We start from the raw sequence: 24,151 nt of genomic DNA, 5'->3' as shown, positions 1-24,151 counted from the left end.
TTTTGATATTATGTAAGTGGTGATGCAAGTGGAGGTGCCATTAGAGTTGCCTCTTATGTTGAATAAGCATCCTATTCTATTTTTGTTGATGAGGATTGGGATTTTTATGATTAATGATATGTTAATGTAGCCAATAATTATCTTTAGCTCATATTTTATTCGAGTTTAAGCACATATAGTCTCATGTAATAAGGTTGATTTTGGAACCAGTTGTTGGAAAATCAGTGTATTTGCAAGTTAGAGTTGATTTTCCTTACTTTGAAAATTGCTTGTGATATTATGTTAGCTTTTTTTCTTCTTATTATGTTCTTGTCATCAAACAATTACCAAAACCATGAAGATCATAAGAAAAGACCATACACACAAGATATAGGCTCCAAGCTAGAGCAAAACCCCTCCAAGGGGAAAACCCAAAAAGAATTCTTCTCTTCATATAGAATCAGATAAAATGAGAAATCCAAGACTCAAACACCAAGACCAAGACTTCCTCCAAGCACCAAGACAACCTTCCAACAAAACCTTCCTTAAACAAGTCAAGATTCATCTAGTCAACGAAAGTCAAACTTTTGATGTTCTGCTCCCAGTCAAAATTTAGGCCTTCTAACATAGGTTTGAAATTCGGACCTGCAATGCTTGATCTTGCAGTTTCCCAAAAAACATAGCTTCTTTGTACATGTGGGCTGGGAATTACAAAAATTCAATTCTTCTTGTCTTGCTTTGACTTCTAATTTTCTCGTTGACCTTCACTCTTGATTTCTTATTCTTTCTTGTGCAAATCGAACTTGATGATGATAATCCAAGGAAGTCGAAGTCTCCTCTATATATACCCTTCTCAAGGGTCGAATAGACCTCTCCTAGGCCAACTTTCACTAGTAGGGCCAACTTGGTCTTGGAGGTCAAATTTGACTTTCTGATTCAAAAACAATTTCTCTTTCTTGCTATAAATTGCCCAAATGGGTCTTATACATATGACAAAGACTCTTTTGACTCAATAAACCCTAGGAGCATGAAGAACATGCTTGACCTAGTGACATATCAATTTGAGCATGAATCCCAAATTCAATAATCCTCTCTTTTTACAAATATATGTAATGCCATAAGTACAAAGGAAATTATGAAGACTGAATCTAGTTACATTCTCCAACACCTTCGATGTTAAGCCTCAATATAAAGGCTAATTTTAAATTTTTGCATCATGTAATCATCTATGAGAGTTAATAAAGACTTGGTTTTCCTTCTAAAATGTCATTTATGTGCCTCATTCTTTATTTTCTTGCAAGTTAATGTGTTATTAACTTTGGAAAAAAAAAATATTTGACCGAAGTTTGCATTTTTTTTGGCGATCGTGTTTCGAGCCATACTTGTTTCAAAAACTTCTAGACGTTTCAGCATTTCATGCAACTTAGGTCCCATTGTACCAAGTTTCCAAGGGGACCACCTCACTTATTTGAGGGTAATTCCACATGATGATTGACGATGAGGTCCTAGGAAAACTCCACTTGAGGCCCACCACCAAATGTTGGGGTTAACCTCCCTCTTGCAGAAAATAACATTGGTAAAATTCCTCAAGTAAATCTGGAATTCTCCTCCAAATTCCAGCGTTGATCTACTCTAGTAAACCTCTGTGCTTCAAATCTACTATGATACCAGGTGAAAAATCAATAAAAATATAGCTTATTGTAATCACTGAGTAATTATCCAATGTATTTAATTCTGAGTAAAATTAATATATTGCAAAGAATGAATAAAAGCATGATTGCAATATTCACAAAAATAAACTGCGAAAATTCTTGATAGAAAACCAATCACAAAATGGACACATTATTTTCGAACAAAACTTCCCTGGAAAAACTCCGAAGGGAAAACCAATTCTTTAGATTTGAGAGCTTTATTAATCTTTAGCAAATTCTACAATTGATGGAAATTACAATATTGCTTTGCCAAACCCTGCCAAAGCTCTGGCAAGATAGTTCTTCACCTCCACATGTCAACCTGACCATTGGAAGGCTCACAGCTTCCCTCTACAACTTGACACAGCCTCTCCTGGTAAAATATGGTTTGTACGACTTCACATATGTGGCTTCTCTAGCTCTTTGATGTTCACGGCCCTGGCGGAATTAGCCTCTTGGCTATGTTGGCAACTCGTACAACCCTTCTGACAATATGTATGACCTCCTCCTAGCAATCTCAACCTCCAGAAGGAATCCCAACCTCTCACAAAGAAAACTTGGCATCTCCTAGAACCTAAGAAACCTGATTCGTTGTCCCCCCCTTCATGTCTTGAATCCCACGAATCAGACACGATTCTCTAGCACACGTGTCTGATTCGCGACTCTTGCATGCCCTGGCACGTGGGATTCTATGGGCTAGCGAGTCCCAAATTTGGGACACGTATCCCTCCTAAAAGTGTGTCATGCGGAATTTAAGACCCGATTTGGGCCCATTTCTCACTCATTCTTGAGTGTCTCTCTTGTTGTGGGTGTATGGGAGCGACTAGCAAAGGGTTTGGAAGCATTTTGGAGGATATTCAAGCAACAGGTAAGTGCATTTTGATTCATATTTTTTTTGTATTTTTGCTACAGCAGTGTGCAAGACAAAAAAAATTTACAAGTTTGTGCATTTTTTCTTTATTTTTTTACAGCATTCATGGCTCAATTAAGGGCAACAAGGGAGGGGGAAAGGAAGGGGAAGAATGTCCCCATTAGTGATGCCCATCATGTTCCAATTTCATCAAGGTCTACAAGTTTTCCCTTTGTTGGAAGTGGGGCTGCAACAATAGCTTCAAATGTCGAGGGTGGAATAAATTTAGAAAGAGAGCAGGCTCAAGAAAGCAAATATCCCTTGTGGAAGTATGTCACAAGAGATCAAGGGCCAAGCAGCGAGTTGAAGGGAGGCGACAATGTTACCTGGAAATGCAACAATTGCAACATTCATTTCAAAAGCAATTATTACCGTGTGAAAGCTCATTTGTTGGGCTTACCAGGTTGTGAAATTGGAGCATGTGCAAATGTGTCTTTAGCTAAGAAGAAAGAAATGGAAAAAGAGGCCAATGTTGGTGTGGTAAGGGTGGTTGCATCATAAAAAAAAATGATGATCCCCTTCCATTCTTGAGAAAAAGCAGAAGCAAATTTCCCTTTGAGAGTTTTGCGTTGAAATATGTAACTAGGTTCGATTTTCATAATGACAGATGTAATCATGATTTTATGTATTTAATGAAAAGAGAAAAATAAATTTGTTATTGTAAGTCTTAAGGCATGGGTTTCATGCTCAAGAGAATTTATTTTATAGGTCAAAGCACCCATTGAATGCTTCTAGGTTTGTTATAAAATCATTGGGTCATTGTCATGTATGAATGACCCATTTGAGCATGTTACATATTGTAAAGAAAAATTTAGTTAGTCATAATCAAGTCCAAAGACCCTGCAAGACCTCGTCATGGCACAAAGTTCAAGTTGGCCTAAGGAAACTTCTAGTCGGCCTAAAGGAAGCAATTTGACCCCATGTGAAGCCTATTATAAGAAGACCTCGGCCTCATTGGGACACACTCTCACTCGCACAAGTTTGATCTTAAGGACGAAAGGAAGTGCGAAAAAGAGGAAGACAAAAGAAGGAGAAAAAATCAAAGTTTTGTATTTGGCTTTGGGCTACTTCTCTCCACATGTGCAAAGGAATTAGGGCACATATTGTTGCAATGAAGCCGAGTTGCAGAATTGAAGTTAGGTCACCAAGAAGAGTTGTTCTGGAAGTCGAATTCTCTAGGAGAGAGAATCTACCCAAGCGAAGGAGAGAAGTTGCATTTTTTGGGCATAACAAAGTTGTAATTGCAGTTTTTGGTTGTAATCAAAGTTGCAGTTTTTGGGCAAGTAAAAGTTGTAGTTTCTAAGCAAGTAAAAGTTGCAATTTTTGGGCAAGTTGTAGTTGTTGTTTTTGGGCAAGTCGAAGTTATAGTCGCAGATGCAGTTGCTGAGTAGGTCAAAGTTGTTGGAAGAAGTTATTCAAAGAGGAAGCATTGACTTGGTCTTGGAGGGATTCTTGGTCAAGGGTCTTGGAATTCATCAATTGAAGATTCTATAAGAAGAAGAATTCTTGTGAGTTTGCCTCTTATGTTGGATAGGTTTTAGCCCTAGCTAAGCACCTACATGTTGTGTCCTTTGTCTCATTGTCCTTTATGGTTTGGTAGTTGTTTGATGAAGAAGAACACATAATAATAAAGTACAAGAAGAACCTAATTAAGAAAAGTAAAAAGTCCTCACAAGCAATTATCATAATAAGAGAAATCATTTAATATCTCTGCCCTAGATTTCTTAACATGGTATCAAAGCTAAGGTGACAAGTCAAGGAAGGGCAGTTCACCAAGGGACACTCAAGCTCTCAAAGATCAAGGTTCTAGAAGGTTATCAAGGGCTTCAACGAATCAAAGAAGATCATCTCATCATCAAAGCATTTTGAAGTCAAGGTGTACATCATCTTCTTGAAGTAAGTATCAAAACACTAGATCAATCAAAGAAGACGTCTACACTAAAAGCATTCTTGGGATCCTCACTCAAGTCATCATCAAGGAAAGAGACCACAAAACCCTACCTCTACTCAAGTTGAAGAGATCTTCAAATCAAAGTAACTTGAAGTCTACTCGTCCAAGAGAAGCAAGATCAAGAAGGTTATCATCATCATCAAAGATCTAAGGTGATCTCCCTCTCTTTGGAGTCAAGGATCACTTTTAAAGAAAACCATCTTCATCAAGAAGAAGTTTTATGTTATCTATATCATCATCATATTCAAGAAGGCAACCGATCGAAGGAGCATCTTCACAAGTAAGTACATTTATGTCTACATCTAAATCTATCAAGACTCAAAATGTCTTTTTGCGAGGAAAGCAACAAGTTGGTTGGGGCTTCAAACTTTCTAGCATGGAAGAAGAGGACAGATTTGAACCTCATAGAAAATTAGGTCACTAAACATGTTAAGGGCTCAATCACCAAACCTCCAAAAGAAGATGCTCATGCACTTGCAAGGTATATGAAAGTGGAAGTAAGGGCTCAAAGGATTCTCATAGAATCCATCAAGGATCCCCTCATTCCCTATGTATCAAAATTAGAAACATCAAAAGAAATATATGACAAACTTGTAGGGTTATTCTCCGTAAGAACTGCAGGTGAAGTAATCTCGTTAAGGCAAGAACTCTACAAGATGAAGATATCAAAAGAAGAAGGAATAGCTTCATACTTTATGAGGATATCTAAAATAAGAGATCAATTACAAGAATTGGGAGAGATAATGTCTGACAGAGAAATGACCACCATGGTACTCAATGCATTACCAGAAGAATGGGGCAACTTCTCTTTAAGTATTTATGGGAAAATGGAAGCTACTCCATTCAATGAACCATGGTCACTATACTAAATTGAAGAAACCAGGTTGAAGGCAAAATCTGATGTAGGATCAAATGAGCAAACTCAAGCATATGCTGCTATGGCAAAGAGAAAGGGGAAGTTTGGGAAATTTGGTCCTCAAAAAAGAAAGAAGAACATGGCAAAGGTCCAATGCTGTGGATGTCAAAAATATGGGCACTACAAAAGGAATTGTCCTAAGCTCAAGGACAACAACAAAAGAGGAAGGGAAGAAGCACATATCACTGAAGAAGTGGAAGAAGCTTAAAAGAAGAAATCTAAGGAGGAGGAAATAAAAGATCTCTACTGTGATTGAGATAGTCTTCCTCGCCTAGTTCTTTTCAAGCTTTTGTTCCAATTTTTTTGTCGTATAATTACAACCATGATAGGATGCACCATGTTAGGAAATGGCAACATAGAAGCATACGATTGAAAGCAAGAACTCATGTCATTATCTTAGAAGAAGTACGAAAGATTGCTAAGATAGAAATCTATGGCAGCCACCTATAGAAGGATGTAGCTCTTGGTAACCTCATTAGAAACATAAGTAGTGCTTATGGGAAGAAGAAAGTCACTCAAGAGGAGCATTTGCCAGATGAGGATGATCAAGATCCTCCGTTAAAATCTTCACTGGAAGGTTCACCTATTTGATAAAAGCAAGTGTTTCACAAAGAATTCCGCCTTGTATGGGATTCTTAGAGTGAAGGTATGATGTCATAAGATGCAAAGCATTGAAGTTTGTTCAATCGAGGAAGTTGTTGAAGGAAAATCTAGATGACCTAAAGGAAGGGATGAGGTATGATGCATATATTTGGATAAAAGTGAGGTCATGTCATATGGTTGTAGGAATAAATGCTCTATCTTGTGAGCATGATCAAACGAAAAAAGGATCTCCTCCTGTTAAAGGATGCATTAAGGCATAGTTCACACATTGACTAGATGAAATCAACATAATATGTCCTCATATGAAATATGAGGTGGTTGACAAAGTTGAAGGAACTATAATTGGAAGCTCCTAGGAAGAAGTGTGTGAATAAAGGAAGGAAGAGATCATCTAATGCAACTATGTAGAAGGCAATCAACATCTAAGAACTAAAGAGGTTTTGACTATGGTATCTCCATGGGAAATATATGAAGACTCTAATGAAGTTTGAAAAAGAAAAAAAAACCCTTAACATCGTATATCTTTTGGAGATGTCTCAATATGTATACAGGACGTTTATGCAAACAGGAAGATGTCATGATGAAAGGCCATCACAAAGGTAATCTTGATTTAATTATTTATTTTAGGAATCTTATTAGTTGCTAGCTACTTGTCTCTCTGGCTTGCTACTGGCTAGCGAGGTGGGGGGGTAGTAACTCGCTGGCTTTGTCTCTGGCTTTGTTCAGGTGTTGATTTTGATGCTTAGCTTTCTACTTGAATCTCTCACACGTACCCATCGAGGGCTAATCTCACGTACACATCATTGTACTCTAATTTTTGAACAATATCTAGATGCATTGTTGCAGGGTTTCCAAAGGAAGAACTGTAGATGTCTTCTACTGATCTGATAATCACCCTATGGGTGGCCTCAGTTAAAGATTTATTAAATGAAGGTATTACAGACTCATATGTTGGTGTGTGTGTCTGTGATATTTAAGCAACGGATCGATCAGATTGCAAATACATAGACACTTGAAATGGAAAACAACAGAGAAACACAGTAAGCAAATACAAGAACACAAGAATTTAATAAGGAGTTCACCTTATCCTCCAGGGCTACATTTCTGATCCAGCTCTCAGTGGTGGCCTTCTTTTATTGTGTCTTGAAGTAGAGAATTACAATGAAGGAGCTCAATATGAGTCTCCTGAAACAAATTGGCTTGGCAGGGTGGTTCTTGGATTCCCCAAGCCACTGGAGTACACAGACTCTTTTCCTTGCCAACTCTTTGACCTCTCTGGTCTGACAGATCCTCTCAAGGATGGCTTGAATCTCTCAAGCTCTCTGGTGCTCGACGCTGCCCTTGGTCAGCTCAACCCTCTGCCTTCTTTCTGCTTTTTGCTTCACTGGTTCTTCTCTTTTCTAGTTTCTATCTTCCTCTCTGGGTGTGTGTTTTCTATTCTCTGTTTATGGCTTTAAATCATTCGAGCTCATGGTGGTTCATTTCCTCTTCCGCCTCTGTCGATTCGCCTACTTGCAACTACGCTTGGAGTTCCCTGTTCTCGGCGTCATCATCAGACTCACAGGGATGGCCACTTGTCCTCCTGCGAACTACGCCAGCTTGCCTCGTCGGTTCGTTTCTTTAGTTACGTTATGGAATGAGTCATTTTCCACCGTGGCGGTCAATTTGGACTTCAAATTCTTCTAAATCACGGCTTATTCCCTCGTCAATTTCGTCTTCTCCATCGGGCGCGATCTCAGCTGTTAGATCTGGAGCCCCCAGATCTGACGCCATTCGCTCATCCCGCGCGGTTGACTAGCTCGACTGTTAGCGCGCGATGAGCTACGGTTTCCTCTCTCCTCCGCTTGCCACGCGACAAGCACTAAGTGGAATCACTCATTTTCCTTCAAAACTGCTTACCGCCCATGGATACCCCCGATCAATACCGCCGGTTTTGGAGCGAGTCCCGCCATTAGCTCTTAGCCTTTTATCCCATGGTTTTCCCAGCTCTCATACAACCGAGCACTCGTGGCTTCTCCAATTTGAGGTTTTTCGCCCAACAATGCGCGAATTGCGCATCAAAAACTGCCTCTGTTTCCCGATCCGGGCCTCCCAAAGGCTAATTTTGCCTCCCGCACAATCTCCATGGGCCTCAGTCAGCGCACTTTGGCCGAGGTCCTCGTCGTTCCACGCTGACTGCCATTGCCACTAGTTTAGAGGTGTTCTTGATCACTGTTTTAAATCCTTTGAAGTCTATCCTGACCTGGTACAGTCATGGCTCTGTTAATCATTCTTTATGGATCCAATTCGAATCACGGCCTTCCCACTGAAAAGCTTTTAGACCACCAAAAATTGGTTTTCTTTCAAGCATCGACTAAGTGAGGGTATTGTTGTCTCACTTTCTCAATCTCAATCCACTTTGCACTGCTCGGCTTCGAACCTTTGAGTCCAATTCTGAGGTACTCAACATCTCCTTTGTGCATCGTCCTCACCTTCCTGTCCAGCACTGTGTCCTTCTGCAATTCATTAAGATATTCAAGTAGCAGGTCATCAATAGAAGGCAATTGACTTTGCTCTTCAGGATCCTCAATCATCGATTGTTCAAACAGTCTCAAGCAATCTGCATTTACGACTGAATAGATGTGCATGTAAGCTGGTAGATCAAGGTGAAAAGCATTTTCACCAATCTTCTCAAGTATCCTAAAAGGTCCATACCTGATAGGCTTTAGCTTTTTACCTTCACCTTGCATCTTGTCCTTGCTGATATATAGCCAGACCTAGTCTCCAACTTGAAAACTATGCTCCATCTGATGCTTGTCATGCCTTGCCTTGTATTTGGCTTGGCTCTTTTCCAGTTGTTCCTATACTGCCTGGTGGATCTCCTAGATCTGTTCAATGAACCTAGTTGCCTTGTCCACATCACTGTGTCCATCAACTGTGGTATCTTTACCAAAGACAAAATCCAAAGGAGACCTTGGTATGAAACCAAAACAAGTCTCAAAAGGAGATTTCTGCGTAGAAGAATGTTTTGCTCTATTGTAAGCATGCTACACATAACATAAGTGTTCATCCCAAAGCTTAGGATGTTTGCTGCAATATCCCCTGAGTAACTGGATCACTGTCCTGTTGACTACTTCTATCTAGCCATCGGTTTGTGGATGAAAAGTTGTGCTTTTCTTCAGTTGGGTGTCTATCAGCTCCCACAGACTTGACCAAAACTTCCCCACAAATCGGGTGTCTCGATCAATACAATAGAAGTGGGTAATCCAAAATGAACCCATACATGTTCAAAGAATAGTTTTGCAGTTTGTTCAGCTGTAGTCTGTTTATTACAAGGTACCAAAATACACATTTTGTTGAACCTATCCACAACCACATATAGATAATCATGACCTCTCCTAGATTTAGGCAGTCCTCCAACAAATTCCATGGAAACACTTTCCCAAGGGTGAGAAGGAACTGGTAATTGAGTGTACAAGCCTAGTTTTCTATTGTTGGGCTTGCTTTTAGCACACATAGTACACCCTCTTACATATCTAGAAACTGTTTCATTCATTTTTGGCCAATAACAAAATCTTTGCAGCTGTGCAACTGTTTTACTTACCCCAAAGTGACCTAATATCAGAGAAGTGTGTGCTTCTCTAACTATCTTTACTCTCTTAGTTTGCGGAATACAGAGTTTCCCACAGTGATATAAGAGTCGGTCCTTTACATGATAATCCAATTCCTCTACTCTCTTGCCTCGACTCAAAGTTGCATATACATCTTTAAAGTCTATATCTTAGCATATTGTTCAATGTAGCTTTCATGTAATACAGAATTATGCTTAAGTATAGTAGATGCATTAGATGGGTCTATATAACATGTCTGCAACTTTCTTATGTATGCCCTTTTTATATCTGATGACTAAATGAAACTGTTGCAAAATACCCATCCATCTATAGTGTCTTGATTGCTGCAACTTAGTCTGGGAGTGTAGATATTGGAGTGGTTGATGATCAGTATGTATTACTGTCTCTTTGCCCATTAAGTAATGTTTCCATTTTTTCACACTCTGAACTAATGCATACAATTCTTTATCATATGTAGGATAGTTAACTATTGCAGGGTTAAAAGTCTCATAATGATAACATATGGGTTCACCGTGTTGTGTCAACACTGCTCCCATGGCATAGTCACTGGCATCTGTTTGGATCTCAAACGGTCTTTGTAGATCAGGCAGTGCTAGTACAAGTGTTGTACTAATCTTTTCTTTTCCTTTACAACCATTAGTAAGAATTGTTTGCATGAATTTATCATTCTTTTCATCTGCCCGGAATTTATGAGAGTATAATTATTCTTGAGCTTGTGAGCTCTTACAAAGTATTTGATTCCATCTTTAACAAGTAGATACTTGTTCTCAGCTCTATAGAAAATGACTTTTCTATCATACAAGTAAGGACATCCTAAAACAAATCCACATATATCCAAAGGAATTATGTCTAACTCAACCTCATCTACAAATGCTGACCCAAAAGAAAACTTCAGTTTGCACTGTCTAGTCACTTGTACTTGTGCTTTATCATTCAACCATCCTAATGGGCTATGTCACATGGTTCGAGTTCGAATTCGAGTTCGACAACGATTAAGTTCGATTCGAATTCGAATTTTCCAATCAGGTTCGAATGAGGTTCGGCATTAGGTTCGACTATACATATTTTTCAATATATATATATGACCTCGGTCTAATGGAGCAGGAATAACCTTGTATAATGGACGTTGCAAAGATTGAAGGATTAGAAATTCTCGGCATATCTGTTTTAGCATACAAATCTACCTAGACATATCACAATTGCACAGCTAGTGATCTCGACATACCTGTGAGGATCTCAACTGAATGGAGTAGCAAAGATCTAGGACAATGGCACAGTGTCAATGGATCTCACATGGCAGTCTTGGCATCAAGGCCTCGGTGATACTCCTGTAGAAGTCTAGACTCTAGACAAAGAACAGCAGTGATAGAACCTCTCTCTCGGCCTAATAAGATTGATGTTAGACGTTGTCTCAATCTCTCACATATATATATATATATACACTACAATTTTGGCACAATAACAAAGCCGCAGAAATGATCATTCTCGGAGGATACAATCCCTGCATAACAAAGAGCCACAGTGACCATTACAGTCTCGGAATAAATGAGACAGTAAGGACCTCAGTATAGTGAGGAATAGTATCTCATCTCGGTGGATCTATTTCTTAACAGTCAAACTGTCAATTTATATATATATGTAATGGAAAGATCTTCGGATCCCTCACTATCTTTACATGATCTCACTGTCTCGGTGTAAGAAAGATCACAATGATCCTGCCGTCATGGAATACACTCTCACATGATCACAGTCAACATGATAATCTAGAGTACAATGATGAAGGTAGGATAAAACAGCTATCATGGATCTCATAATGAAGTTCTAAGTGCATCATTAAAAAAATCGAACCTTAAAAAATTCGTTAAAATTCGCCTTCAGGTTCGTTGAGGTTCGTTGAGGTTTGTTTAGGTTCGAGTTCGTTCAAGTTCGACTTGAGGTTCGAATTTCAGGTTTCGCGAACCTGAACGAATTTCAAAAAAAAAATTCAGGTTCGCCGAATTTCGAACCTGAACCTTCAGGTTCGCCGAACCCTGTGACATAGGTCTAGAGTACAATGATGAAGGTAGGATAAAACAGCTATCATGGTTGTCATAATGAAGTTCTCAGTGCATCATTAAAAAAATCGAACCTTAAAAAATTCGTTAAAATTCGCCTTCAGGTTCGCCTTCAGGTTCGTTTAGGTTCGTTTAGGTTCGAGTTCGACTTGAGGTTCGAATTTCAGGGTCGGCAAACCTGAACGAATTTCAAAAAAAAAATTCAGGTTCGTCGAACCCTGTGACATAGCTAATGGGTATGGTTTCTTGTGAGGTGTAGTTGCTAATCCCAATTTCTTTACAATTGCTTCAGAAATCAAATTTACTTGTGAGCCACTATCAAACAAAGTATCAATCTTTTGATGTTTGGAAATAACTCGAATATGGAAAAGCTCATGTCTTTTTTCTCTCATGTTCTTCATCAATAATAGTTTGAGCAGAATTACTAATGGATGATTCAGAATTCTTACCTTTTATATTTGTGGCTACAATGATTGTTTCATCTCCCAAGTCTGACCCTAAGTCTTTCTGAATAGCCGCAGCAGTCTTCTTCTTCTTGCAGTCTCAGCTCTGGATGCAGAATCCAACAATGTTCATCATCATGCCCCTCCCTTTTACAGTGAGTGCATGAAGCTTTGCTTTTCTGTGCAGTGTTAGCCTTCCTTGCTTTCCACTTCTGCTTTCTTTTCTCCTTGCTCTTGCTTGCAGCAGGTTGGGATGGTCCCCCAACTTCTGGATTTCCATTCTTTCCTCTAGCTTCTAGATGAGTAGCTTGTACAGATACCTCATCTATACTAGTGGGATTAAACATGAGGATAGTATGCCTCATGTAGCTGTGTAGACCACCAATGTACTTCAAAAGAGTCTCTAGTGAGTCTAATGAGATCCCTAGAATCAATGCTCCCTTTCTAAATTCTTGAGTGTACCCTTGCACACTTTGCCCTTTCAACTGCTTAAGAGTTTGACAACTCATCATGGCTTGTTGCATGTAGGCCAATGGATAGAACTGCTTCTTGATTGTAGAAACAAAGTCAATTCAGACAGAGATAGTCTTCCCATGTCTTTTCATGTCAGCTTGGGTTCTGCCTTCCCACCAAACCAAGGCAGTGCCTCCTAGGCATAGGCTTGCCAATTGAATTCTGCTCTTGTCTGAGTCGATGTTTTGCACTCTGCAATACACATCAATTTGTCTAATCCAATTGTCCAATTTTTCAGCATTTAGCTCTCCATCAAATATATAGGCAAGTCAAATATAACATCTAGCTTGATCAAAGATGCTTTCTTATTATGCACAGGGCTATTAGGCGGTGTGAGAAAGCTTTCCTCTTTCCCTTTTCCCTTTGAGTGGTCATGGGGATGAGACTCATCTTCTTCTTTGTCTTGTTTAAAACCTAATGAATCTTCATCCTTATGCTTTCTAAAGTCCCTATACATTTCTTCTACCATAGACTTTATAGCTAGGAAACTCTATGAATTGAGGGTCTGGCCCCATAGAACCTTCCTCTAACATTGTCTTCCGAGGATAGACTCTCCCAATTTTAGGATTAGTTTCGACCAACTCTCCTTCTCCTAATTTGAGCTTTGATCTAGTGAGCATTCAACAGCTAAACCAACACAAGCTTGTCTAACCTTACATCCTAGAGCTCTGATACCACTTGATCTGATAATCACCCAATGGGTGACCTCAGTTAAAGATTTATTAAATGAAGGTATTACATACTCATATGTTGGTGTGTGCCTATGATATTTAAGCAACAGATCGATCGGATTGCAAATACACAAACACTTGAAATGGAAAACAGCAGAGAAACACGGTAAGCAAATACAAGAACACAAGAATTTAACAAGGAGTTCACCCTATCCTCCAGGGCTACATCTCCGGTCCAACTCTCAGTGGTGGCCTTCTTTTATTGTGTCTTAAAGCAGAGAATTACAATGAAGGAGCTCAATATGAGTCTCCTGAAACAAATTGGCTTGGCAGGGTGGTTCTTGGATTCCCCAAGCCACTGGAGTACACAGACTCTTTTCCTTGCCAGCTCTTTGACCTCTCTAGTCTAACAGATCCTCTCAGGGATGGCTTGAATCTCTCAAGCTCTCTGGTGCTCAACGCTACCCTTGGTCAGCTCGGCCCTCTGCCTTCTTTCTGCTTTTTGCTTCACTGGTTCTTCTCTTTTCTGGTTTCTGTCTTCCTCTCTGGGTGTGTGTTTTCTATTCTCTATTTATGGCTTTAAATCATTCGAGCTCATGGCGGTTCATTTCCTCTTCCGCCTCCGTCGATTCGCCTGCTTGGAGTTCCCTGTTCTCGGCGTCATCATCAGACTCATAGGGATGGCCACTTGTCCCCCTGCAAACTGTGCCAGCTTGCCTCGTCGATTCGTTTCTTCAGTTACATATGGAATGAGTCATTTGCCACTGTGGCAGTCAATTCGGACTTCAAATTCTTCTAAATCGCGGCTTATTCCCTCGTCAATTCCGTCTTCTCCATCAAGCGCAATCTCAACCGTTAGATCTGGAGCCCCCAGATCCAACGCCATTTGCTTGTCCCACGCGATTGAATAGCTCGACCGTTAGCACGCGATGAGCGGCAGTTTCCTCTCTCCTCCGCTTGCCACACGTCAGGCACTAAGTGGAATCGCTCCTTTTCCTTCAAAACTGCTTACCGCCCATGGACACCCCTGATCAATACCGTCGGTTTTGGAGCGGGTCCCGCCGTTAGCTCTTAGCCTTTTATCCCACAGTTTTCTCGGCTCTCATGCGACGGAGCGCTCAGGGCTTCTCCAATTAGAGGTTTTTCGCGCATTAAAAACTGCCTCTGTTTCCCGGTCCGGGCCTCCCAAGGCTAATTTTGCCTCCCGCGCAGTCTCCATGGGCCTCGATCAGCGTGCTTTGGCTGAGGTCCTCATCATTCCACGTTGGCTGCCATTGCCACTGGTTTAGAGGTGTTCTTGATCGTTGTTTTAAATCCTTTCAAGTCTATCCCAACCTGGTACAGCCATGGCTCTGTTAATCATTCTTTATGGATCCAATTCGGATCATCTATAATTGATGCTCATGTGGTAGGATGTAAGGTCCTTAAGGAAACATGGCATGAAGAAGATAGCAAGGCATGACAAAAGGCCAGATATGGACAAATGGATCACTTTCTGATGAAAAGAAGGATGACATGACTAACATGATTCTTGAATGAAAGTGATGGATAGTTTGTGCCCTACAAAGAAGTCCCAAAAGGATGAAGACTCCTGAATAAAGAAAAAGAAGTTCATGACATCGAAAGGAGGAGCTCTTCAAGCAATTGATTGTCCCATGAACCCCACCTAAAGAGTTGTTGAAAGCAAGTCCCCGGTCAAAAAGGGAACTTGATCAAGTCTCTAATTAAGAGGGAGCTTAGGTAAATTTATTTTAAAAGAATGGGTACATTCCTTCATTGGAATAGATATGTCCTCCCTAGTTAAGAGGGAGAGATAGACACATCATTCTTGTCTTCACTTAGGAAGATAGAATGGAGAATTGGGTAAGCATCTGCCATCTAATACTCTTTGAGGATGAGATAGGCCATCCAAGACGAGTAGCGTAGAGGACCGATATTCTTTAAGGACAGGAAATCCAAGATAAGAATAGTCCCGATGAAACGTACTATAAGTGAACATGGGTGGGGTATGTTCTGAGAGAGACAATGATGAAGGTGTTTACAAATCATTTGTCTCGCCAACATTGTGCTCTAATCTTGTGGAGAGATAGAGATTTTAATTTTTAGTCAAGGCCTTCCTATGTGACAATGTTGGATGGTATGATGCTATACAAATGGGTTACCAATCCAACTCTTCTTATGAGAATTCTTCAAATTGAGAATGTCCAAGTACCTTGTATGAATTATGAATACCTCCCTAGTTAAGAGGGAGTGTTGAAATATGTAACGAGTTTCGGTCTTCATAATTACAGATGTAATCATGATTTTATGTATTTCATGTATTTATGGGTTTCAAGCTCAAGAGAATCTATTTTATAGGTCAAACAACCCATTGAGTGCTTCTAGGTTTGTTATAAAGTCATTGAGTCATTGTCATGTATGAATGACCCATTTGAGCATGTTACATATTGTAACGAAACATTTAGAGTCATAATCAAGTCAAAAGACCCTCCAAGACCTCGTCATGGTGCAAAGTTCAAGTTGGCCCAAGGAAAATTCTAGTCGGTCTAAAAGAAGCAATTCGACCCTATGTGAAGCCTATATAAAGAAGACATTGTTGGACACCTAATCCTCAATGGGTTAGTGTGGAAGCCGAATGGACAAAAGGAGTCCAAGAGACCTTGGGATGTGAAACCCAACGGTCACATAATGTACTATAAATGTATATCTCTTATTAATAAAAATTGTACCGCATGTTTTATCTTTCATATTTTCTGGTTGCCCATGTGTGTTTAACATGGTATCAGAGCAGGCGTATTCCTGCCCTGCATAATTATTTTGAGCCATTTGTTTTATGGCCCTTATGTGTATGTGCAGATCATTTCATGAATATTTTCTCAGCTAACCTGTCATTTCTCCAGCACCATTTTTGGCCTCTCTCTGCCATTCTGAATCTTCTCAGTCGTAATAATCTGCTCTCTGACTGCCTGAAGGTCTGTCCATAAATGTTTGTTGTTCTGCATATTCCATTAAACCGTCGCCTGACATGGTACCTGCGCCTAGCATTAAACCGTAGCCTGCATTCTGCTAAACTTTGGTAGCCTGTTCATCTGGATGCGCTGACACCTGCGTCTGACATAACTGCTTTTCATGCTGCCTGAAATACGTTTGCTGCTTTGAGTATTTGTACAAATGAATGCGTTTTTCAAATAAATGTTGCCCGAATGTAATGGTATCAATTCGAATGGTTTCAAATGAATGACTGTTTCAATGCGTTTCAAATGAATGCGTATCAATGCGTATCAATGCTGCCTGGTTTCAAATGAATGACTGTTTCAATGCGTTTCAAATCAATGCGTATCAATGCTGCCTGGTTTCAAATGAATGACTGTTTCAATGCGTTTCAAATGAATGCGTATCAATGCTGCCGTTTTTTTCACATGAATGACTGTTCACATCCATCGACACGCAACGGGAATTGTTGTTGCAGCTCATGAACGCTATAGAAGAATATGACACCAGATTTTGAGAATATGAAAGTGATTCAAAGCGGCTGTTGATTCGATTCATAGCACAAATGAGCTTTTGCTTCAGTAGGCTTGGCCCTCTCTTTTTTTGCTTTTGAGAGAGAAGGCGAAGACGACAGTGCGTTGTTTTCTTTATTATGGAGTTTTGGCGTTATATGCGTGTTCTTCTGGCACGACGAAAAGGAACGGTTTGAAAGGAAGAATGATATATAATATTATAAAAGGGACTTCATGACTTTTGACTTTGTAAAGAGACTCTGCCTTTCCACAAAAGGGACGTGTAGATTCTGCCCGCTGCTTTGTTTAAAGAGCACCGGCCAGCCATTCAAAGGGTCGATTTCTGTTTGTGAGCATTATGCCGTGAATTCACACCTGGAGTTGCTTGACGCAGAAGAAATCGTGCAGAGAGGAATACTGAATCCGTTGAATTAAAATCCAAATCTGTTTAGATGGTATGAATATCGATTTCAATGGTTAATGTAATGGAAGAAGTTAATTCTGGGTTTTATAAACAGAACCAGTTCGAATGATGCAAATCGATTCAATTGCCAATCGATTCTCAGAGCTCTGCTGGAGAATGGACTGCATCTTCAACACTTCCGTCCACGCTATCAATTCAGATTTATTGCATCAATCTTTTATCAATTCTAGATCGCACCTTCCGGCAAGCTTGCTTTCAGCTTAGCTTTTCCTTTAATCGCTAGTCCCTGTTAAATACCGTGAATTGCGTTAGATACTAGTATGTGTTGAATATTCCTGACATGGTATGCATTGATTTGAGTGGTGGTATTGTGCAAATTTAAGCTCTCTGTTGAAGCTTTTATGGACAACCATTTGAAGGTTGTCTTGCCGTGAATATTTGACTGGCACGTTGAATTTTTTAGAGCTATTTTCCTTATTAAGGTCGCGTTCCATTGAAAACAATCTACAGAGTTTGTTGGAAATAGTTCGTTGGCAAGTGTGCTCTCCTTATATGTATAATTATGGTATGTAAAGTGCCATGAAGACCATAAGTATAATTGCATTAGTCATTTTGGTACGATTCAAAAAATTGTCGTCGTAAGTCCCAGGACAGAATAAACTGAGACTAAGTTCGGTTTGAAGGCTTGTGGGAGTTTGTCTTTGGGGGTTCCTTGTGGAATTCAGGAGCTCGTATTGGCATAAAATTGCAGAAGACCGAGCTTGTCATACTCAGGTGGTTGAAACCACTACTGTACAATGTCAGAGGAAAAGGTTTCTCTTAGGTACAATTTATGGGTATTGCAAAGGTGGAAAATTTTCATCTTATACAGTTGAAACTTCTACCGAGGTTCTATATTTTAGTACCGTTTTCTCTTATGTTTCCAGATATCGCTATTTTTTAGTTATATCTCTGTGTGAAGCAAATAAATAAGTACTAAACATTATTGATAAGGGTGGACTGATATCTAAAGGCCGAGTGCATACTTTGGTGGCTGATAAATTACTGTTGGAAGGTCGAATGCATCGAACAATGAGTTGTATTTTCCACAAGTCCATATTATCTTTGCTGTAGCAGACTCTTTTAGAGATGCCAAGTTGAATTGGTTAAATGATTTTTGGTGATTGAAGTCGAGGAGTTCTTGCCTGTTCATTTTCAGAAACTTCGTCTTGTGGCTTTAATTTGAGAAGACAGTTGGTTCCAGGCCTGAAGCAATCTTTCTAGAGTTGGTTCGTGACCTGCATAGGCCAACTTTGTATTTTCTACAACGACTCAGAGTTCACAATGAAGTTTGAATCTGCCATGGCGCATTGAATTTTTATGTGGTGCATTGGATATCAAAGTTTTTTTTATTTTTGGTAGCATTTCTCATCTTATACTGAAGGCAAGCGACCAAGAGCTTTTAATATCATTACCACAAGACGGGTTTGTTTTCTGGTATGTGCGTTGAGTAGTGAGTCAAGTGTCTTTAGTCGGTAGTTATATCAGCTGGTGGAGAAATTATACTATGAAACCCTTGAAATCGCAATGTTGACTTGGTTTATATATCTGCATTGTTCCACATAAGATTATGAGATTATGTACAATTCTTTCTCTGGGAATTTGTAATCCCACAATTGTAGCTGTTCCACATGGTTATCATGAATGGTTACCGTCGCTATTGAACTTGACTATTCTTTTCCACTGGCCGAGAAAGTGAAGGAGTATTTGAAGGATTCAAGCAAGTTTGCAGTTGTTGTTGCCCCAATTGTGGCATTGTATTTAAAACCCATTATAGTTTCTGTCTACATATATATGCATTGATTCCCTAATTCATTTGCTGCACATTTATACAAGATATTGCTGTGTACTGTAAGTGGATATTACTTTTCTGCATTAAGTAATAATTGTGATCAGTTTTTAAGGTGTAAATCTGACATTGAAGAAAAATGGCCAGAATCAGTGAAGTATTAGAGTTCATGAAAACTCTTATACAATCTACTGTTGATGAAACATTCCAAATCAGCAAAGGCTCTCTCTCAGAAATTCAGACATGTCTACAATATGCACAAGAACAGATTGAATTTTTGCAGCTTGAATCTCAACTACAGCAGGAAGAATTACAGCAGTGGAGTCATCATTCTGAACCTGTTTCTGTTCAGAAAATTGAAACAGACTCCCATAAACAGCAAAACATTAATGTTGCAAATTCAAATTCAGTACCTAATACAACAACAGATTTGCATGCAAATGCAGAAACTCAGTCTGCACTTCCCAAGCCCATCATAAGACCTTGGGAACAGCTTGTCCACAACAAGCACAGAACTGGTCTTGGGTATGACAAGGACTTGTCCTTTCATATTCCAGACTACTCCAAGCCCATTCAGTTTCAGAGTGCTGGATTCATTCATGACAGTTCACCTGCTCCTCATGACAGTTCAGCTCCAGCTGTTCCAGATTCTGCCCCTCTTCCACAGCAACAGCAACAACAACAGATTGTGAAATGCCAACACTGTGACCGAGTTGGCCATTTGAAAGATCACTGTTTTGATCTTCATCCATGTAAGCACTGTCACAAAACCAGTTATTCTTCACACAGATGCTTCAGAAATAAACGTCCTGCAAGAACAAAGATTCATCTTGGATGGATCGCTTCTTGGCAATGGGCATCAACAGCCAAGAAGATATTCCAAACACATGTCAGAACTTGTTCCCGAGTATTGAACAGTCTTGCAGTTGAGTTTTCTCCATCATCTCACCTTGTATCTGACAGGGGGAAATGATGGTCATCTACAAGCTTCAAAGTCACATCAAGCGAGCCTGAGCCACAACCTGCCACACCAGTTTCAGAGTTGTAGTCAGAAGCAAAGATGCCCCTGAACATGCCTTCAATTGGCAATCTGGATCACTTCCTCTAGCAAAAGACTTCAGCTTCTTGCCAATTTTGGAAGAATTCCAGGAACAAAATTGAGAACACTTCCTCTAGCAGAAGATTCCAGCTTCTTGCCAGTTTTAGAAGAGTTCTAGGAATTGCATTAAGAATTCCAGAGTTGTTGGTCATCCTTAAACCATCACAGGTTGAGACTTCCCTTTTCAGGTTGAAGTTCTCCCTTTTATGCGGGGTGAGACCTCCCTTTCATGGTTGAAGGTTTCCCTCTTCAAATCAATAGGAGCACTTCCTCTAGCAGAAGACTTCAGCGTCTTGCCAGTTTTGGAAGAGTTCCGGGAACTGCACTAAGCGTTCCAGTGTTGGTGGTCATCCTTAAACCACCGCCCTTTATACCAACATTTCATAGAGCACATTCAGCCTAGTGCTGCCATGCATTTTTGCACATTTTGTATTTCAGCTCTCTTCTTGGACTCATACATAACCCTTCGGATTAAGGGGGGGAATGTTGGACACCTAATCCTCAATGGGTTAGTGTGGAAGCCGAATGGACAAAAGGAGTCCAAGAGACCTTGGGATGTGAAACCCAATGGTCACATAATGTACTATAAATGTATATCTCTTGTTAATAAAAATTGTGCTGCATGTTTTATCTTTCATATTTTCTGGTTGCCCATGTGTGTTTAACAGACATCAGCCTCATTTGGAGGACACACTCTAGCTCACACAAGTTCAATCTTAAGGACGAAAGTAAGTGCGAAGAAGAGGAAAACAAAAGAAGAAGAAAAGTTGAAGTTTTGGATTTGGTTTTGGGCTACTTCTCTCCACACATGCGAAGGAATTAGGGCACATATTGTTGCAGTGAAGCCGAGTTGCAGAATTAAAGTTACATCACCAAGAAGAGTTGTTCTGGAAGCCGAATTCTCTAGGAGAGAGAATCTACCCAAGCGAAGGAGAAGTTGCAGTTGCAATTTCTACTTGAAGTTGCAGTTGCAGTTTTGGTTTCAGTCGAAGTTGCAGTTTTTGGGCAAGTAGAAGTTGCAGTTTCTAGGCAAGTAGAAGTTGTAGTTTATGGGCAAGTTGAACGTTATAGTTGCAGTTGCAGTTGTTGACTAAGTCAAAGTTGTTGGAAGGAGAAGTCATTCAAAGAGGAAGCATTGACTGTAGCCCACACTCTGTAGGCAATGTTCTCCCAATTTCCTCTTGCATCGATCATTCCAATCAGTTGCCTCTTGTTTCTTCACCAAACACCTCAATCAACCTCTAGACTATACTCCTTCACTTTCTCTTAAGCAGATAGCTAGTTATATTTCTATAATTAAATTATTCAATTTTCCTAGGCAAGTATCAAACTTTATAGTGAAAATTCATTGGGAAAAATCTAACATAAAATTGAACCAAATGCAATGACCAGCATTTGCATTCATCATCCACTAAACATTTCAGTGTTAGTGGGATGTTAATCATCATCACAATATATCATCATGACCTGAAATATACGGAAAAATTATGTGTCTTTTCTCAACGAAATCTCTAATATTGGCATCACAAAAAAATTTAGATTGAACATTCCAATAATCTCTAATTCTTACTTGGCCCTCAAGTATCTTGCACAACAGTAGAGAGGATTTATCTATAATAGAAAATTAATTAGCTAGACTTCTAAATTATGCATGCTTGTGTACTCTTAGAAAGACGTTCAGAACAAGGGACTCGAAACATTCCTATCATTTCCCACTTTATAGATATATGTAGAGTTCAAAAAAATATTTAGAAAGTTATTATCAAAAGAAAGGGGCCAAGGGGCAAGAAGCCAAAAGGCAGACCTCCAAAGTCGATCTACTATTTCCCCCTTTCCAATGTGCTGATCTAGGAGAATTGGCACATCATCTGGAGTAACATAGCCATACCTGAAAAGTGGACAAATGTTCATGATTCCAATCAATTCCATACACTGTAAACTTCAAGTACAATTATATGTCCAAGCAACTACTGCAGAGATGTAGCGAAATAATAAAAATGCTATTCAAGGGAAACTGCACTCCATGAGTAAAACAGTAATGCAAAAAAATTAAAACAATTTTTAACCACGGAGATTGAGATGACTAAAAGAGACATCTCACCAGTGACCAGTAACTTCACCATCAGCATTTGGACCATATATTATAAGGTTCCCAGCATATTTGTGACCACCAACGTGTGAGCATGGACTCACAGCTACATGACCTTTAAGGCCTCGAGATTCTATTTCTTCTTTTAATCTCTTGATAAGAGCAGGTCCACAAACACCACACCTTCGATCTCGACTAGTATGTGAACATACAAAGATATGTGATCCAGTGAGTATTTCAGGATTTCCTGAAAGCCATTCTGTATCTTTGACAATCACCTCTTCCACAAAGGTATCAACATCAAAGTGTGTCAAGCCCCTGCATCAGTAAAACCAGTTCTTCATTAAAATATATAGAAGAGAAGAGTGTAAGACTTAAGTACTTAAATCTCAACCTCAATTGTTGCTTTAAAAGACAAAGATGCTGGACATTTCATTACCATTCACTTGAAATGTGTAAAAGCAACTTCACAGAGACTGATGATAGAGTGAATCGTACTTAATAAAGGTGACAACAATCTGAGTTTAAACTATAATGATTTGCCCAAAATAAAAATAAAAACACAATCTATAGAAACAACAAGTGCTGTAACCCAGGAACTCTAATTTATAGTGCCATAAAAAATGAATTAGTGAGTTTTGACCAAAAGACATACTAATACAGCTAAGAGTAGATTAGTTCCAAGTCCTGACACACCAGGTAACTACCAGAAGCACCCTAATCTGTTACGCATTCCAACCTCAATAGCCGATTCAAGTCTCTGTTCACCTTTAATTTTTAACTATCATGCAAGCAACACTGAAATAGCATAACCAATAAGTTGAAAAGCTGCAATAACCAAATTTTACATAAGATCATGCTCAAAACTCCTAGAAACTTAAGTCCAAAAACAATAAAAATGAAAAGTGCGGCATATAACTTACTTGTATCTGATCATATCTGGAAATATCAAAACATCTCCATTTGAAGTCTCTGTTCCATCCCGCCCCTCGCATATTGTAAAGCGTGTCTGCTCCAACAAAGTATTGACAGTGAGACAATTAACCACTAATGGCCATGTAAAAAATGTAAACATAGATAACTTCAATCAAAGAGTGACTAAAAGTATCATGAAACAAATAACTTTAATGATCAGGCACCAACCAACAAAAGCTAATTAGATAAAATAAAGAGACCCTGCCCACATAAGCAGGTGGATTGTGATGCCTGACTTCACAAATCTGGAACCAGTTACCACTTTGTAAAACCTTTGGACCTAGTTTCACTGCATTTGTACTGCGAACAAGAAAAATCCTGTTGTGTAATAAAACTGGAACGAACAAGGTTCGTTCTTCAAGTTAAATAGTCCAAAAGACATGGAATGTAAAGATCCCCATTGAGATACAAGAATATATATTAAAAGTAAGAATAAGAATGATGTTACAAATGAGAGTGAGGGTTTGCTTATATACCCTAGGCAGGTGCCTCTTCATGGAAGATAATGTCCCATTTAGACATACCTCTTCAGTACTAATTAACTAATCATTATTACAATTATCATCATTATTTATATTTATACTATTTATACATATTTTATTCATATCATTGTCTTCCTATTCATAAAGCTTTGTCCTCAAAGCTTTGCTGATGAAAAGGTTTGATCTCTTTTTCTGTTTTGAATGTATTCTCGTCTTGGGACTGTCATCTTCGTCGATACAAGTTGATATGACCTTTGGAGTGATAAATAAAATTGCCGAACTGAGAAGGGGCAATCTTGTGGTTACTGGATACTTCGTGTCAATTGTTATCACAAGACTAAATTGTACTGACATTAGTAGTCTTCGGAAGATAAGTTTGTGGTTCTTGTTCTCAGTGAAACAGATTCGT

The 24,151-nt window shown here is 39.3% G+C and overlaps 1 protein-coding gene across 1 annotated transcript in view; it reads right to left on the bottom strand.

Annotated features, from left to right (window-relative positions):
* The window catches only part of LOC149184156 (uncharacterized), a 59,120-nt gene that overhangs the window by 16,224 nt on the left and 18,745 nt on the right, over positions 1-24,151 (bottom strand). The window contains exons 2-4 of the mRNA XM_089417408.1: positions 23,209-23,294; positions 22,298-22,603; positions 22,001-22,084 (exon numbers count right to left, since the gene is read on the bottom strand). Coding sequence (XP_089273534.1) covers positions 22,001-22,084; positions 22,298-22,603; positions 23,209-23,294 — 476 coding nt within the window. The remainder of the gene's footprint in view (positions 1-22,000; positions 22,085-22,297; positions 22,604-23,208; positions 23,295-24,151) is intronic.

This window comes from Pinus tabuliformis, chromosome 3_2 (assembly GCF_031772625.1).
Source record: "Pinus tabuliformis cultivar Carrire ecotype Pingquan chromosome 3_2, CPIR1, whole genome shotgun sequence".
In the NCBI taxonomy this organism is placed as follows: Eukaryota; Viridiplantae; Streptophyta; class Pinopsida; order Pinales; family Pinaceae; genus Pinus; species Pinus tabuliformis.
This window is presented reverse-complemented; position numbering and strand designations above follow the sequence as displayed.